Source organism: Mauremys mutica, chromosome 4 (assembly GCF_020497125.1).
Source record: "Mauremys mutica isolate MM-2020 ecotype Southern chromosome 4, ASM2049712v1, whole genome shotgun sequence".
NCBI lineage: Eukaryota > Metazoa > Chordata > Testudines > Geoemydidae > Mauremys > Mauremys mutica.
In genome coordinates, this window is record NC_059075.1 from 120,520,369 (window position 1) to 120,536,414 (window position 16,046).

Below are 16,046 nucleotides of genomic sequence, written 5' to 3' on the forward strand. Positions count from 1 at the left end.
TCTGGCTGTGACAGCCCGGTCATCTTTTGCTGCAACCGTTGCTCCTCTGAAACATACAGCTGAGCTAGTGGTACTGTCATTGTCCTCTTTGTCCAGGCTGCGTGTGCTCTGCCGGTGCTGGCAAACACTTGCAAAGCGATGGAATTCATGGTGGTTCTTGTATCTCTTCTGATATACCAGGCATTGCCTGAACTTCTGCTGGTGCTGTTCTTCCCTGATTCTGTCTGAGCTGCATGTGCCTTTCTGCCTTAGGTTCCCTATTAGAGAGACAGGGTGGGGGAGAGAATATCTTTTATTGGACCAGCTTCTGCTGGGGAGAGAGAAACTTTTGAGCTACACAGAGCTCTTCTTCGGGTTTCCTACAGCATTTTGGATTCTCAATCATGCCTGTAGCGCCAGAGCTCTGTCCATCCTCCATGAGGTTCATTCTGGACTTGGAGTGCTTCATGAAGGGTTGATTCTGGGTCTCCTGGCTTTGTTCCACATTCCAGTCACAGTGTTGTCTCTTCTCAGGGACTCAGTTAGTCCCCACTCTGCCCCCTAAAAAAACCTGCAAAATTGGCTCCCCAGCTCTAGATCAGGAACAAATTCTACTCTAGTTTCACTTTCCTTTTGGAACCTCAGGTTAAACTCTCCTAAGTTTCAGTTTTATGTGGAGTGCAGTACTCCTTGCATTCTTGTAATACAGTTCCATAGTTAGCCTGACTTAACTGAAATTTTAGACACACATGCACGAGAACCTGCTCTCGTCAGAAATAAGGCTACGTCTGATTGCCTCCCTTTTCACTGGCACCTGTTGCTTGCAGACACAATGCAAGACCCTGTTTAAATCTCTTCCACTTGAGATTCAACAAGGACAAGTGCAGAGTCCTGCACTTAGGACGGAAGAATCCCATGCACCGCTACAGGCTGGGACCGAATGGCTAAGCGGCAGTTCTACAGAAAAGGACCTGGGGATTACAGTGGATGAGAAGCTGGATATGAGTCAGCAGTGTGCCCTCATTGCCAAGAAAGCTAATTGCATATTGGGCTGCATTAGTAGGAGCATTGACAGTAGATCGAGGGAAGTGATTATTCCCCTCTATTCGGCACTGGTGAGGTCACATCTGGGGTATTACGTCCAGTTTTGAGCCCCCCACTACAGAAGGGATGTGGACAAATTGGAGAGAGTCCAGCGGAGGGCAATGAAAGTGATAAGGGGGCTGGGTCACATGACTTATGAGGAGCGACCGAGGGAGCTGGGTTTATATAGTCTGCAGAAGAGAAGAGTGAGGGGGGATTTGATAGCAGCCTTCAATTACCGGAAGAGGAGTTCTAAAGAGAATGGAGGTAGGTTGTTTTCAGTGATGGCAGATGACAGAACAAGGAGCAATGGTCTCAAGTTGCAGTGGGGGAACTCTAGGTTGGATATTAGGAGACACTATTTCACTAGGAGGGTGGTGAAGCACTAGAATGGGTTACCCTGGGATGATTTAGTTGGGGTTGGTCCTGCTTTGAGCAGGAGGTTGGACTAAATGACCTCCTGAGGTCAGATGGACAAGATGACCTCTTCCAACCCTAATCTTCTGTAAGCAGAGTCAGGATGAGCCCCACCCTGACATCTGGTGGTAAATTATGGGGAGTGCGGAAAGTGTTGCATTGGTATTTCGGTTATTTGCATGGGCACTCCCACCCCACTTAGCATACCGCAAAGCAGCATGGGATCGTTATTTTCGCAGCTGTGGGAGCCCCAATTTCGTTGTTATTGGGGCAGGAGGAATGAAATGTTGTCACCCTGATTGGGTAAATGGGGAACTACAAAATTGTGTTGTGATGGGGGGTTTCATTGTCAGCTGGATAGCGCTTGCTAGATGGGGCACATGGGTTCCAAAACCCATTGAAAAGAGAGAGGCTGGGGACAGAGATCTGTACTTGGTGGTGCAGGCTCTTTGTGTGAGCCAGAAGCACCCGTTCCACCTATGCCTCTCTCCACTGTGGAATGTAAGAGTTAATTTTTGATTCCCTTAAGAATCTAAATGCAGGTTACTGAGCTGAATTCACTGGTACTGGGGCTCCCCTACTAAGAGCTGGAATCACTGAAGAGCTGGACTTGCTGAGCTGAGAGCACTGAGTACTGTGCTAATGAGTGGGGGAGCCTGAAGCCATACCGTGGAGCAGAGCAGCTGGCAGAGCAGAGTGGAGCAGTTTGTGCAGCCACTGGGTGAGTGGAGCCAAGCAGCTCGTGAGGATGGCTGGAGTGGCTCACAGGACAGCTGGTGGACCAGAGCAGCTGGCAGAGCGGAGCAGCCCACAGAGCAAGCGGAGCTGAGCTGTTTGTGGAGATGACTAGTGGAAGCAGAACCCCATGAAGAGGCAGGGCAGTTGGCCCCGAAACCACGTAAAGTGCCCTTTTTCTTCTACCCAGGCTGGGGAGGGGGACCTCTGCAGAGAGACTCTTGAGCTCTGGGGCTGCACTGACCCGGGGCAGAGACTTTTGGATTGTGGGACTTTTGGGACTGTGGGTGATTTGGGGGTTGCTGGACTCAAGGACCCCGAGAGAAGGACATGGCCCAATTTGCTGGAGTGGGTCTTTGCTCACGGTTTGACCTATGAACTCTAGCTGAGGTATTTTCCCAGTTTAATGCTTGTTGTTTGTCATGTAATTAAACATTTTCTGCTACACCAAGACTCTGTGCTTGCGAGAGGGGAAGTATTGCCTCTTCGAGGCGCCCAGGGGTGAGTGTAAGATTTTCCCAGGTCACTGGGTGGGGGCTCAAGCCGGTTTTGCATTATGTTGTGGGGAAGGGACCCCTATGTATTGAACCCGGCCCTTGCTGCTATCGTTTCGGCCCGGCAGAAGGGTTACACTTCTATGATTCTATGATTCTATGAATGTGACGTGACTCCCCTGAACAAGTCTGAGGGCAAATGGTAAGTCGTGGTTGGAAATGACAGGACTAAGGCATTTGTGGGCTATGGAGGCCACCAGTGGAGGAGAAGAGGGAAGAGATATCCAGCCCTCCTTGGGTAGAGGGTAAGTTCACCATGACATAGGGTTTAGGGGGAGAGAAAAGGAGATCCTGGATGGCCCCCAAACTGGCGAGTGATTACCTGCACCAGGAGCAGATCATGGGTTCAAGTCTCCATGGCTGGGATGTGTGGGGAGGCCTCACTGCTTAGCCCTGACACTGCAGCCTTCCTATTCCTGGCAGGAGGCCATCCATGGACTTAGGCACCAGGCCATGTGCCCACATGCCAGGAGCAGCTGCTCTGCCAGAAAGCACAATGAGAATCTCATGAGATTAAAAAATAGCATTTAACTTTCCATTTAGCACTATCCACTCCTAACCCTGTGGGGACAAGCAAACACCAGGGGAAGGATGAGGTTTCCACATGACTGGGAGTTAAGTCACCTTAGGCCAGTGACAATCCTAAGAAAGGGGCCTGGAACTGGGCAGGCTTAACTTTGCCACATTGTGTATGAAAACTTATCAGTTTGAACAAGTTTATCTGAGCGGAACTGGTCCTGAAAATCAGCTTATCCGGTGTCCCCTGATGCCCCACAGTGAGGTCCTGGCATGTGGTGTTAGTCTCGCAAATGTCAGTCTCGCAAATTTTCCATTTCCTGCTCCAGCTTTTTCAACAAAGAGATGAACTAGATCTCAGATTTAGAGAAGGGAGGTTTGCTCTGAGACATCTGACACCAGAGAGACAATACAGGCACTTTGTAGCATCCTGAAGCAGTAGGGATAAATCCTGTCATATAGCACCCCCTGCTTTTCCAGTCTTGGATCTCCATCCAGTTCTGCCAGGGTGTCTCAATCTTGACCTTATTATTATAGCCCTGGGATATGAAATACACACCCAGTGCTGCTAAAGCGCCTCAGTCCTGAGCCATAGGCCACCGTGCGGTTCCAGCCCTCAGGCCTGACACATCCACAGCTCTTCTGATGCCCCTCAGTCCTGACATGCAGCTCCCCATGCTAGTCTATAATACAGTCTCTTCTACAGAAAGTTGGCTGATCATAACCAATTGTGCTATTCTCATTGCGGAATTCCTTGCAACCTGCAAGAATTTGTGATTGATTTGAGGATGAAGAGCTGAACTTTTAAGTTTGGGGAGGCTAAAACTGAGTCCCTGATAAGGGTCCCGATTGTGACTGGGATCCGGAACAAAAATCTCAGAGGCTACTGGAAGAGCCATAATTAACCGTTGACAAATCTGTTAGAACTTGTCAAGCAATGGAAGTCACCCAGTCCAGAGGGAAGTTTGTGGAGGGTGGGTAATGCTCTGAGACTGTGGGCATGGTAGAAAATCCAAAATACTGCAAGAAAAGAGACCTGAGGCAGAAAGGCATGGAGACTTTCAAGTCAGAGTTCTGCAAAAAGAGCACGTGGGTTCTGTTGGTTGCCACAGTGTATACAGCTCCAAGATAATGCCTAGCATGTGGGGAAAAGATGCATGAAATGCAATGGAGTCCAAAACTTTGCAAGAGCTTTCATGGACCATTAAAAAAAAAACCCTCAACAGCTTTCCAGTCTAAGACAAAATGTTGACAGTGATTGTGAGACCTACTCCTCAGGGTGAGACCCTGTAGCAAGTAATGCACAGAGTGGCCTGGACAGCATATTCCCAGTCCCTATTCTCGAGTTCAGCAGGAGCTGTCCATACCAGATGGGACTATGTTTAAAGGAATCAGGATGGGGCTTCATAAGATGCTACAGTAAAATGTGTTATGAAGGAGAAATGAAGGCGATGTAGGAATTGAGAAATCTAAGAGAAGTGCTGGAAATGTTTTACACTGGCCTCAAATGAACAGCAACATTGAGGAAGCCATCAAGGCTTGTCGTATATGCCAAAAGTACAGGCCAAGTCTAGCAAAAGAGCCAATGTTGGTTGCATAGGAATAATTGGCCCCCTGGAGCAAAGTAGGCAGAGATTTGTTTACATTGGCTGGAAAAAAACAATGTCTTCGTTCTAGACTATATAAATGTTGTTTGTTAAGTGGTGTTGTTATTACGTTGTGGCTGGACATTGGGAATTGTACCTTTCCGAGCATTCAGCTTCCCAGACACAGGAAGTCTGGGGGAGGGGCGCTGCAGAAGCCCAGGCCCTGTGAAGCAGAGGCAGGTGGAACTCAGTGACTGAGTGAAGAGGGGCTCTTTCAAGCCCCTTGGGCCAGAGTGTTTCCTGAAGATCACACAGGCCTCCACCCAGACCAGGAGAAGGAACAAACAGAGGCAGAGGCTCTAGAAGCTCTCAGACCTACCTGGGCACCAAACCAGAGCCAGCCAGGAGCATGGCAATTCTTGTGTTCCTAAAACTTGTTCCACTCTGGAGCTTTGTCAGGTTTAAATTCTTGTAATCGAGACGTTTTCTGCTGTTTCTGTCAGTGAGCTCATGCATATTCATCAAATATTTAGATCAGGGCATTGAGTCAGTGGAATAGAATCTCCATAATTTCTAGACCTTCCGCCTTAACAGGGCCACCAGTGGGAGGCACTATGGTACACACAGCTTCACCCAGACAGGGAGCTGAAGGGAAGGGGCATCAGGGATAGATCTCTTATTGTGAATTGAAGGTCCCAGGACAGCAAAGACCTCTGTCCCCAAGTCCAATAACTTCCAGCCCTAACCTGGAAGGGTTACTTATAAAGGTGGGGGGAAAGAGAGGATTGGTTTCTATGACCCATTTGATCTCTGACTTGTATACTGAGATAAAGGGGTCCAATTAGTGCCCCTTATGATTAATTTGTCTGGCAATGTGGGCACCTGTCCCACCAGGGTCTGGGACTGAGACCCACCCCCTTCCCACTCATCTGACATGGGGTCACTAAACATCCATTCCTTGAGTTGGGCTCAGACTGTCTATAGGGGCCTAGAAGTGGAAGGCTCTGTATGCTAATCCTAATGGTTCTGAGCCAGTCATTCCCCAGCTTGTGGCCCAAATGGCTCCATCTTCCATTCTTGAACTTGCCATATGGCCAGTCCCCTTGGTTGTGATGCTTCTTAAAAGGCTCTTTATTTCAAGCCAGGAACTCCCCATACATATTTATAATTATTAAGCCATAGTTAGTGGGTGGGGGAATGTGACTCATGATGTGTTTGCTTGTCAGAAATCTGGTAGTGCTAAATGGAATGTAAACATTGTGAAATCTGATGGGATTTTTATTCTTTTTCAGGCAGTATGGATGCTCCTGGTGCATGTCCTGGTACCCAAGTCCAGTGGATAGTCTCCTGAGAGGAACAGGATGGCTGAAGTACCAGGGCTAAGAAGTGAGACCTCTTCCACATCCAAACCATTAGAACTTGAATCCATAATTTGCTCCTGAGCCAGGAAATCAGTCTCCAGGTTTGGGGCCATCCAGGATTTTCTCCTTTTCTCTCCCCCTAAGGTCTAAGTCATGGTGACCTACCCTGTTCCCAAGATGGGCTGGACATCTGCTTTCTTACCCTTCAACAGGGGCCTCCATGGGCAATAAACAAAAATTCACAGAAGCCCACAACCTGTCCCTGACTTCTACTAAAAATGCCCGTGAGAGACTCTTAACCTTAGGCTACGTCTACAGTGTGCAGCTTTTAGAGACGTGCTGCTCCACCTGTGCCACTAAAAGGTGCACAGTGTAGCCATTGTTTGTCAGCAGGAGAGAGGTCTCCTGCCAACAGAAAACTTCAACTGCAACAAGTGGCATTAGTGTTGTTGGCAGGACAGCGCTGCTGCATACAAAGCACTGTTCACACCGGCATTTGTCATCGGCAAAACTTTTGTCTTTCAGAATGTGTGTGTGTGTTTTTAACACCTCTGAATGTTGTTAGCTTATAAGCTTGTTTGTTAGCCCGAGACAGAATTTTGGATTTGACGTTTAATACTCTCACATCCTTACTAATATGTGTGAAGAACAAAGGACAAAGATGCTGTGTGTTGCATTTCCCACAACCAGTTGGGGCTTTTAATACAATGAGACAGATAAGGGATAGAGCTAAAAGTGTTATAGGGCATGGTGGGAGTACAATATATGAGTGCACATTTGACAACTGTCTCAACTCCTTATCTTAAAGCAAGGTCAGGCAACCAGTCGGGAGGGGCAAGGGAGGATTGCGGGGGGAGGTAAAACACTAAAAGACCAGAGAAATGCCTGCCCCTGACCGGAGCACAACCTCACTCCTTACCCCTCCCATGGGGTACAAAAAGGGTGGGGTGAAGACCCCAACACACGACTCTCCAGAACGGAACACGACCATAAGTTATAAGGGGTGTGACTAGGGGCGTGCAGTGCAGGTATATTTGGGCCTGCTAAGAAGAAGGAGGGGGAGTGGGAAGGTGAATGATAATGGTAATAGGGGAATGGGAAACTGGGGGAGAGGGAATAGGGGATGAGGAACAGGGACACGGGCAAGGCTTTGCAGCATCAGAGCTGGGAAGGGGGACACAGAGTAAGTGCTCTGCAGCATCAGAGCTAGAAGCAGAACACTGGGAAGAGGGAGCTCCATTGGAGTGCGGAGCTGGGGGGTTGAAGAAGAAGGGGTTCCATTGGCGTATAGAACTGTAGTTGGGGGAGGGGAAGGGGAAAACTCTATCGGCATATAGAGATAAGCCATTCTGTCCCATGCACTTACTTGTCCTGGTTAGCACAGACATTCTGTGTTCAGCCTGCTGGTCTATTCACAGTACCTTACTAATCCTGTCTCCTAAAAAGAGGCCTCCCCATGTTCAATTACTCCCATCAAGCCAGGCCTAGAAGGTCAAGATTTCAGTTTGGACAGAAGGAAACAGGTCTGGAGGAGGGAGGCAGATCTGTGAGTCATCAGTATAGAGGTTGTAGTGGAATTTGTGTTTGTGGTTGAGATTACACAGAGATAAGGGGTAGAAGGAGAATAGAAGGGGCCCAAGGACAGAGTCCTGTGGGACTCCCACAGAATGTTGGAGGCCGATCCTCTGAAGGCATCAAAGGAGTGATTACAGATGTAGGAGGAGAACCATGAAAGGAGAGACATGGAAGCCAAGGGAGAACATGATTTCAAGCAGAATGGCATGGTTGGTGGAGTCAAGGTGGCGGCTAATACTTCCTTTGTCCATCTTGTCTATTTCAACAGTAACCTCTACAGGGCAGGGACCGTCTCCTTCTATGTATTAGTACATAGAGTACATGTATTAGCACCAGAACGTTGAGCCGTCGCTCTTCTAGTACATATAGGCTGGGATTTTCCAAGAGTCCTATGGGAATTATGTGCTCAACTCTCATTGACTTGCAGTGCACTAGGCACCCAACTCCTTTACACTCCTTTGTACTAAGGGTATGTCTACACTACCAGAGTAGTTCGATTTAACTTAACTCGAATTTGTGGAATCGACCTTACAAAGTCGAACGTGTGTATCCAAACTAAGGACAGTAATTCGACTTTGTGAGTCCACACTAATGGGGCAAGCGTCGACATTGGAAGTGGTGCACTGTGGGCAGCTATCCCACAGTTCCCGCAGTCTCCGCTGCCCATTGGAATTCTGGGGCGAGCCCCCAATGCCTGCTGAGGGAAAAAAATGTGTCGAGGGTGGTTTTGGGTAACTGTCGTCATTCAACCGTCACTCCCACCCTCCCTCCCTGAAAGCGCCGGCGGGAAATCTGTTTGTGCACATTTCTGGTCAGTGACAGCGCGAATGCCACAGCACTGCGAGCATGGAGCCCACTGCGATCATCGCTGCAGTTATGGCCGTTGTCAACTCCTCGCACCTTATCGTCCACCTCTTCCACAGTCTGATGTTGAAAAATCGGGCGAGGAGGCTCCGGCAGCGCGGTGAGGACATGAAGTGTGAGAGTGGCACAGCCCTCTCACAAAGCACGGGACCCTGCGCCGTGGACATCATGGTGGCAATGGGTCATGTTCATGCTGTGGAACGGCGATTCTGGGCCCGGGAAACAAGCACGGACTGGTGGGACCGCATAGTGCTGCAGGTCTGGGATGAATCACAGTGGCTGCGAGACTTTCGCATGCGTAAGGGCACTTTCCTTGAACTGTGTGACTTGCTGTCCCCTGCCCTGAAGTGCAAGGACAACCGGATGCAAGCAGCCCTGAGTGTGCAGAAGCGAGTGGCCATAGCCCTCTGGAAACTTGCAACGCCAGACAGCTACCGGTCAGTAGGGAACCACTTTGGCGTGGGCAAATCTACCGTGGGGGTTGCTGTGATGCAAGTAGCCCACGCAATCATTGAGCTACTGCTCTCAAAGGTAGTGACCCTGGGAAACGTCCAGGTCGTCATAGATGGCTTCGCCGCGATGGGATTCCCAAACTGCGGTGGGGCTATAGATGGAACTCACATCCTTATCCTGGGACCGGACCACCAGGCCAGCCAGTATATTAACAGAAAGGGCTACTTTTCAATGGTGCTGCAAGCACTGGTGGACCATAGGGGACGCTTTACCAACATCAACATCGGGTGGCCGGGCAAGGTTCATGACGTGCGTGTTTTCAGGAACTCTGGTCTGTTTAGATGCCTGCAGGAAGGTAGTTTCTTCCCGGACCACAAAATAACTGTTGGGGATGTGCAGATGCCTATAGTGATCCTCGGGGACCCAGCCTACCCGCTAATGCCCTGGCTCATGAAGCCCTATACAGGCGCCCTGGACAGTGACAAGGAACTCTTCAACTACCGGCTGAGCAATTGCAGAATGGTGGTGGAGTGTGCTTTCGGGCGTCTCAAGGGGAGATGGAGGAGCTTACCGACTCGCTCGGATCTCAGCGAAACCAATATCCCCATTGTTATTGCAGCTTGCTGTGTGCTCCACAATCTCTGTGAGAGCAAGGGGGAGACCTTTATGGCGGGATGGGAGGTTGAGGCAAATCGCCTGGCTGCTGATTACGCTCAGCCAGACAGCCGTGCGATTAGAAGAGCCCAGCGGGAAGTGCTGTGCATCCGGGAGGCTTTGAAAGCTAGGTTCCTCAGCAAGCAGCGTGACCTGTGACTGTTCTGTTTCTTTACAGAGAAGCTGAACCTGCCCCTGTTTCTTTACCCAGTTACTGTTGACTATCCTCTGCAGTTACATACCCCGTTCACCCCGTTTCCCCCCTTCCAACACACATTTAAAAATAAAATTCATGGAACATTGTTAATTAACAACGTTTTCTCTTCTAATGACTTCGCGTTAAAGGGTTGAAACTGGGACACAGACTGTGCTGGGTAGGGTGTGCAGTGATGTAAAGACCGCCTCTGAACTCGAGGAATGACAGGCTCCTGCTCCTAGAGCGGTCTGCAGTGCTGGACTGGTTGTTTCAACGGAGCCTGCCATCCCTCCTTTTCAGGACTCTGTGTGCGGGGGCTATGTGACCTTGTGGCGGGGGAGGACGGTTACAGATTCCCCTGCTGCGTGGCTCTGTGGTCCAGGACAAGGACCGCTGCATAAGATCTGTAACCGCCCTCCCCCGCCACAAAGTCACGTACCCCCCACCCACACAGAACATGAAAACCACCTCACAGACCGACCAGGGTGCCTACTGACTGCACTGTGTGTGTGACCTGCTGCTGATCCGGCCCCCGTGTCTGTACCCTGGTAAAGGTGACTGTCCTATGCAATTTCCAACCCCCTTCCCCCCCCATTCAAACACAGTCTTCTGTACAAGAACATGATGGAAACAGTAATTAACAGCAAAGTATTTTTAATAATCAACTAAACAGTTAGGGGATGAAACTGGGACTGGGGCTTGGGTGAGTCAGGAAGGGAAGGACTTCTCAAAATTTAGGGAATGAGAGTTTTTTGCTAATTGAGCACTCTGCAGGGGTGGAGTGACCATTTTCACAGCCCCTGGCGCCCCTCCTTGTTACTTTGGGTGAGGGGGGTATGGGACTTTGTGGCAGGGGAGGACGGTTGCAGATACACTGCAGGGGGGCTCTGTCCTCCTGCCTGCGGTCCTGCAGAACATCCACAAGGCGCCGGAGCATGTCCGTTTGCTCCCTCATTAGTCCAAGCAGCGTTTGAGTCGCCTGCTGGTCCTCTTGTGAGTGCTGGTACTGAGAGAGGTTCTCCCTCCATTGGCTCTGCTGGGTCGCCTCTGCTCGGGAGCAGACCATAAGTTCAGCGAACATCTCGTCCCGTGTCCTTTTATTTCGCCGCCTAATCTGCGCCAGCCTCTGTGAGGGGGATGCTGGGGAAGGTCGGGAGACAGTCGCAGCTGTGTGATGGGAAAAAGGGAGTGAATTCCTTACAAAGATACATTTTTGTGAACAATGAACATAGTCTAGTCTGTCTCTGTGAACAAGACCATGCATAGCACCTATCTCATGCGCACTCAGGACAAGTTCGAACTTTCGGCCTTTGCATTCATTGCCTGGGGTCTTGCACTGGAGATCAGACAAGCGGGGCAGGACAACAGAATCCGTGGAGCAGGCAGGCATGGTAAGCCGTAGACTTTTGGCTGCTTAAAACTTAATGTATAGCAGTGCCCTCCTGCTGCAGGCAATCCCGAAAGCATGAACTCTGCCCCTGTTCCACCCCCTCGCGGCTGTCCCCGGGAAAGATCCCTGTATGCTGCCCCTCTGCAGCCTCCACCACGTGGCTGTAAACCGACGCTTATTGTTATGCAAAGGAACAGTGAAGCATTCCCAATACTAACATTACCCTAATTACCCTAATTCAATGCAGGAGTCGCCGAGTGAGATCACCCTGAGGAGGATCACTGACAGTGATAGAGAGCGCATGCTGCGTGAAAGCCAGCACAAACCAGGGGCCTATGCTGCCATGCTCGTGGAGGCAATGCTTCCAGCATACCTGATGATAGCCTGGCGCGGAAAAGTGTCCTACCATGGAGCACCCGATAAGGCAGCTCTCCCCAGGAACCTCATGCATAGGCTTTTCGATTACCTCCAGGAGAGCTTCGTGGAGATCTCCCAAGAGGATTACTGTTCTATCCCCATATATATAGATCTTCTTTTCACATAGTTCAGATTCCTGTTCCATTAAAAATAAATGTTTACATGTTTAAAGCACTTACCGACTGATCCTTCCCCCGATTCAGGGTCCGGGTTAACGGCCGGGGAGGGTTGGTAGGGGATCTCCGTGAGGGTGATGAAGAGATCCTGGCTGTCGGGGACATCAGCGTTCTAAGCGCTGTCGACTGCCTCGTCGTCCTCATCTGCTTCCTCATCTTCCCCGTCCGTGAACATCTCAGAGGAACCGGCCGTCGACACTATCCCATCGTCAGAGTCCACGGTCAGTGGTGGGGTAGTGGTGGCGGCCGCACCTAGAATGGAATGCAGTGCCTCGTAGAAGCGGCATGTCTGGGGCTGGGATCTGGAGCGTCCGTTTGCCGCTTTGATTTTTTGGTAGCCTTGTCTCAGGTCCTTGATTTTCACACGGCACTGCGTTGTATCCTGGCTGTATCCTCTGTCTGCCATGGCTTTGGAGACCTTCTCATAGGTCTTTGCATTCCGTTTTTTGGAGCGCAGCTCTGAAAGCACAGACTCATCGCCCCACACAGCGATCAGATCCAAGACATCCCGGTCAGTCCATGCTGGGGCCCTCTTTCTATTCTGAGATTGCATGGACTCCTTTGCTGGAGAGCTCTGCATCGCTGCCAGTGCTGCTGAGCTCGCCACGATGTCCAAACAGGAAATGAGATTCAAACTGGCCAGACAGGAAAAGGAATTCTAATTTTCCCGGGGCTTTTCCTGTGTGGCTGATCAGAACATCCAAGCTCAGACTGCTGTCCAGAGCGTCAACAGGGTGGTGCACTGTGGGATAGCTCCCGGAGCTATTAGCGTCGAATTCCATCCACACCTAGCCTAATTCGACATGGCCATGTCGAATTTAGCGCTACTCCCCTCGTCGGGGAGGAGTACAGAAATCGAACTAAAGAGACCTCTATGTCAAACTAAATAGCTTCGTTGTGTGGACGGGTGCAGGGTTAATTCGAATTAACGCTGCTAAATTCGACATAAACTCCTAGTGTAGACCAGGCCTAAGGGGTCTCAGTGCAATGTAAAAGCTGGATTGCACTGCAGGCTCTGAACAAAAGGCTTGTCTATTGTTTATTTGTAATTGAACGGTCTCTCTCCCTACCCTTGTTGATTAGGGTCCCCCTGAAGAAGGGGAAATCCCTGAGGCAGAACCTTAAGGAACATGGCTTGCTGGAGGATTTCCTGAAGAAGCACCCTTGCAACCCGGCCTACAAGTATTTCCCCAGCCTGGCCAATGAGGCTGCCAGCGAGCCCCTAACAAACTACATGGATGTGAGTATGGCAGGAGAGCAGGTCTTGTAGCCTTCCTCTCCTCATCAAAGCTTCCCACTCCTCTGCCAACAGCTGATCTCTCCTCCTCCCAAAAGTATCCCAACCCCACTCCCCCAGCCATGTGCTTCCAACCAAGCTCCCATCTTGCTTCAGCCAAGAACCTGTGCTGGGCCACCCAGCCCCCAACTGTCACTGGATGGCATTAAGAAGAGCATTGGGAATAGCACTCCCAGGGTCTGCTGGCTGCCTTCTTCCAATCGTGCTCTTCCACACGCTGAGATTCAGGAGTCTGAGGCTAAATAATTGCGTGCATTTGATCGCCCGTGGCTATTGGATGCCAGGAGTTGCTAGGAGCCATGCTGGGCAAAGTGATGGCAGAGAAACACCAGCTCAGGCTGAGTCTTTAGCAAGAACACTGTAGCCCAGACCCTCAACTGGTGGAGCTACGCCGGTTTTCTCCAGGTGATGATCTAGCTCTTGGATGGCAAGGGTTTCCTCTTTTTCCATTGTTTTTTGTCCTGCTTTGACAGGTTGATTATTATGGAACCATCTCAATTGGTACGCCCGCTCAAGATTTCACTGTCATTTTCGACACCGGTTCCTCCAACTTGTGGGTGCCCTCCGTCTACTGCTCCAGCACAGCCTGCTGTAAGTCACCTGCAACGTCTCTTGCCTTGACATTCCAACTGGGCGGGTTAATTGAAATCATAGAGATGTACATTAGCAAGGAGGAACCTTAATTGATTTTAATTATTTTTCTAAAGGAAGTTTATTCTCACTGATTTGTTACCACTATAAACAGGTTGACTTTCAATTATATATTTACATTCTATTTGGTACTTCCTTTAGGAAATCAGGGGCTAACACTATGTAAATACACATATATTTAAGCAATTAACATAGCTTTGTAAACACTTATTCAAATTCTTACTTTGTTCATTTCTTAGTTATTTCAGAAAATGGTGAAGGAGGCATTTCTTATTAACTACATAATGATTAATTTTTGGTTTCTGTCAGACTGAATTTGGATGGAAATTGGAATTCACTTTAAAATTAAAAATCCAGCTTTTAAAAAAACTTAGTTAAAACACCTTTCAATGGGCTGTATATACAAGAAAGAAAAATTTATCAAAGGTTTTGCATTTAAAACTAATTGATTTATGAAACAGGTAGTGCTATCTATAGTCAGTGAATTGACTTCTTGTTTCTGACCAGCGTGTCCTTCAAGATTTTAAAACTTGTAGAGCTCATCCTCTCGCACCTAGCTTTCATTCAGAGATTGGAAGAGGAAAACGAGTGTTCCCACTTTTTCAATTCCCAATCGGTTTCTTAAGTTGGAATGAACTAGTCCATGAACTGAACTAGTTAATACACTGACTTGAAGAAAGTATTCTCTCTGCACCTGCAGAAGAGGCTACTACTGTCAAAAAAGCTCATTTAGCACCGAAACAAAAGGAAACTCTGGTTCCAGGTGCAGAGTCAGTGAAATCTTCCTGTTCTGTTGACTTTCTTAAAAGCCACTGCTTAATAATAACCTTTGTATTTAATTTAAATGATTTTAGTAGATTTTAGTAATTTTAGGCCTTACCGTATGTTGTCAGAATTTCAAAGTTAATTTTAAATAGGTTTATTTTTTAAAAGAAAAATATACTGACATTTTAGAAAGTCAGATTTTATTTTTATCATTGATTTTTATTCACCCAGAAAGCCAGAGAGCAGCAGGTCTCTCTCCATTGTCTCTCCACATATTACACAGTGTCAGAGGTGGAACAGGCCCTAGTAAGACAAGAAGCTAGATCCACAAAGGCATTTAGGTGTGGCAATGCTGAATACTGCAATGTGTGACTCTTAGGCACCCTGGTCCCACCAAGGAATTCACCGTCGCACTAGTCACCCAGGCTCTCCATACAACACATGGGGAGAGTTACAAGTGTCAGTCTGTGACCATCTCACTCTTCTGTACTTGTAGCAAACCACAACAAATTCAATCCATCAGACTCCTCCACCTACGAGGCCACCAGCCAGAGCCTCTCCATCCAGTATGGCACCGGCAACATGACCGGACTCCTGGGCTACGACACCATCCAGCTAAATCACAAGAAAGGATCAATGCTCCTGGAGCAGACATGGTGAAAGATTAGGAGTTAGAAGGACAGGACACATCTGGGAAGCTAAAGCAGAGTATGGGTGTGAACTGGGAGAGGGAGGATAGAAAAAGAGAAGAAAAGAGGCAAGGAGACCATTCACAGAATATTCTCATATGGGGGAGAGACCACAGTGCATGGCACGCCAGCCTCTGAGAACTCCCCAGGCCATCAGGACCCTGTGGTAGACTTGGCAGCTTCTCCCAGGGTGCAGGTTGTGTCTGATTGTCCCCATCCTTCTCCCAAGGTTGGAGGCATTGTGGAAACCAACCAGATCTTTGGTCTGAGTGAAACTGAGCCCGGCTCCACCTTTTACTACGCCCCCTTTGACGGGATCCTGGGTCTGGCCTTCCCCAGTATCGCCTCTTCTGGAGCCACCCCCGTCTTTGACAACATGATGAATGAGGGTTTGGTTTCCCAGGACCTCTTCTCCGTCTACCTGAGCTCGTAAGTCAGGGCTGGAAACAGCCCATCTGCTGCAGTGAGATTCACGTTCCTATAGCGCCTCTCACAATGAGTGATCCCTGCAACCTTTGCATCAGAATTTCCCGAAAGCAGCCACCTCTGGGGTTGAACATGGCCGCTATTTGATGCTAGTGGGAGCAGAAATAAACACTAGGGCATTGGTATTAACCTGACTCCTGGGAGAAGAGTTCCCCCTAACATGTCACCCAGATGATACCTTGGCTCATCACCTTCTAGCACC

General features: G+C 49.1%; 1 protein-coding gene across 1 annotated transcript in view; it reads left to right on the top strand.

Moving 5' to 3' along the window:
• LOC123369032 (pepsin A-like) overlaps positions 1 to 15,791 on the top strand; it is a 30,222-nt gene extending 14,431 nt beyond the window's left edge. Inside the window, exons 3-6 of the mRNA XM_045014404.1 lie at positions 12,969 to 13,196; positions 13,727 to 13,844; positions 15,166 to 15,288; positions 15,592 to 15,791. Of these exons, the coding sequence (XP_044870339.1) occupies positions 12,969 to 13,196; positions 13,727 to 13,844; positions 15,166 to 15,288; positions 15,592 to 15,791 (669 nt within the window). The remainder of the gene's footprint in view (positions 1 to 12,968; positions 13,197 to 13,726; positions 13,845 to 15,165; positions 15,289 to 15,591) is intronic.
• Positions 15,792 to 16,046: the final 255 nt, after the last annotated feature.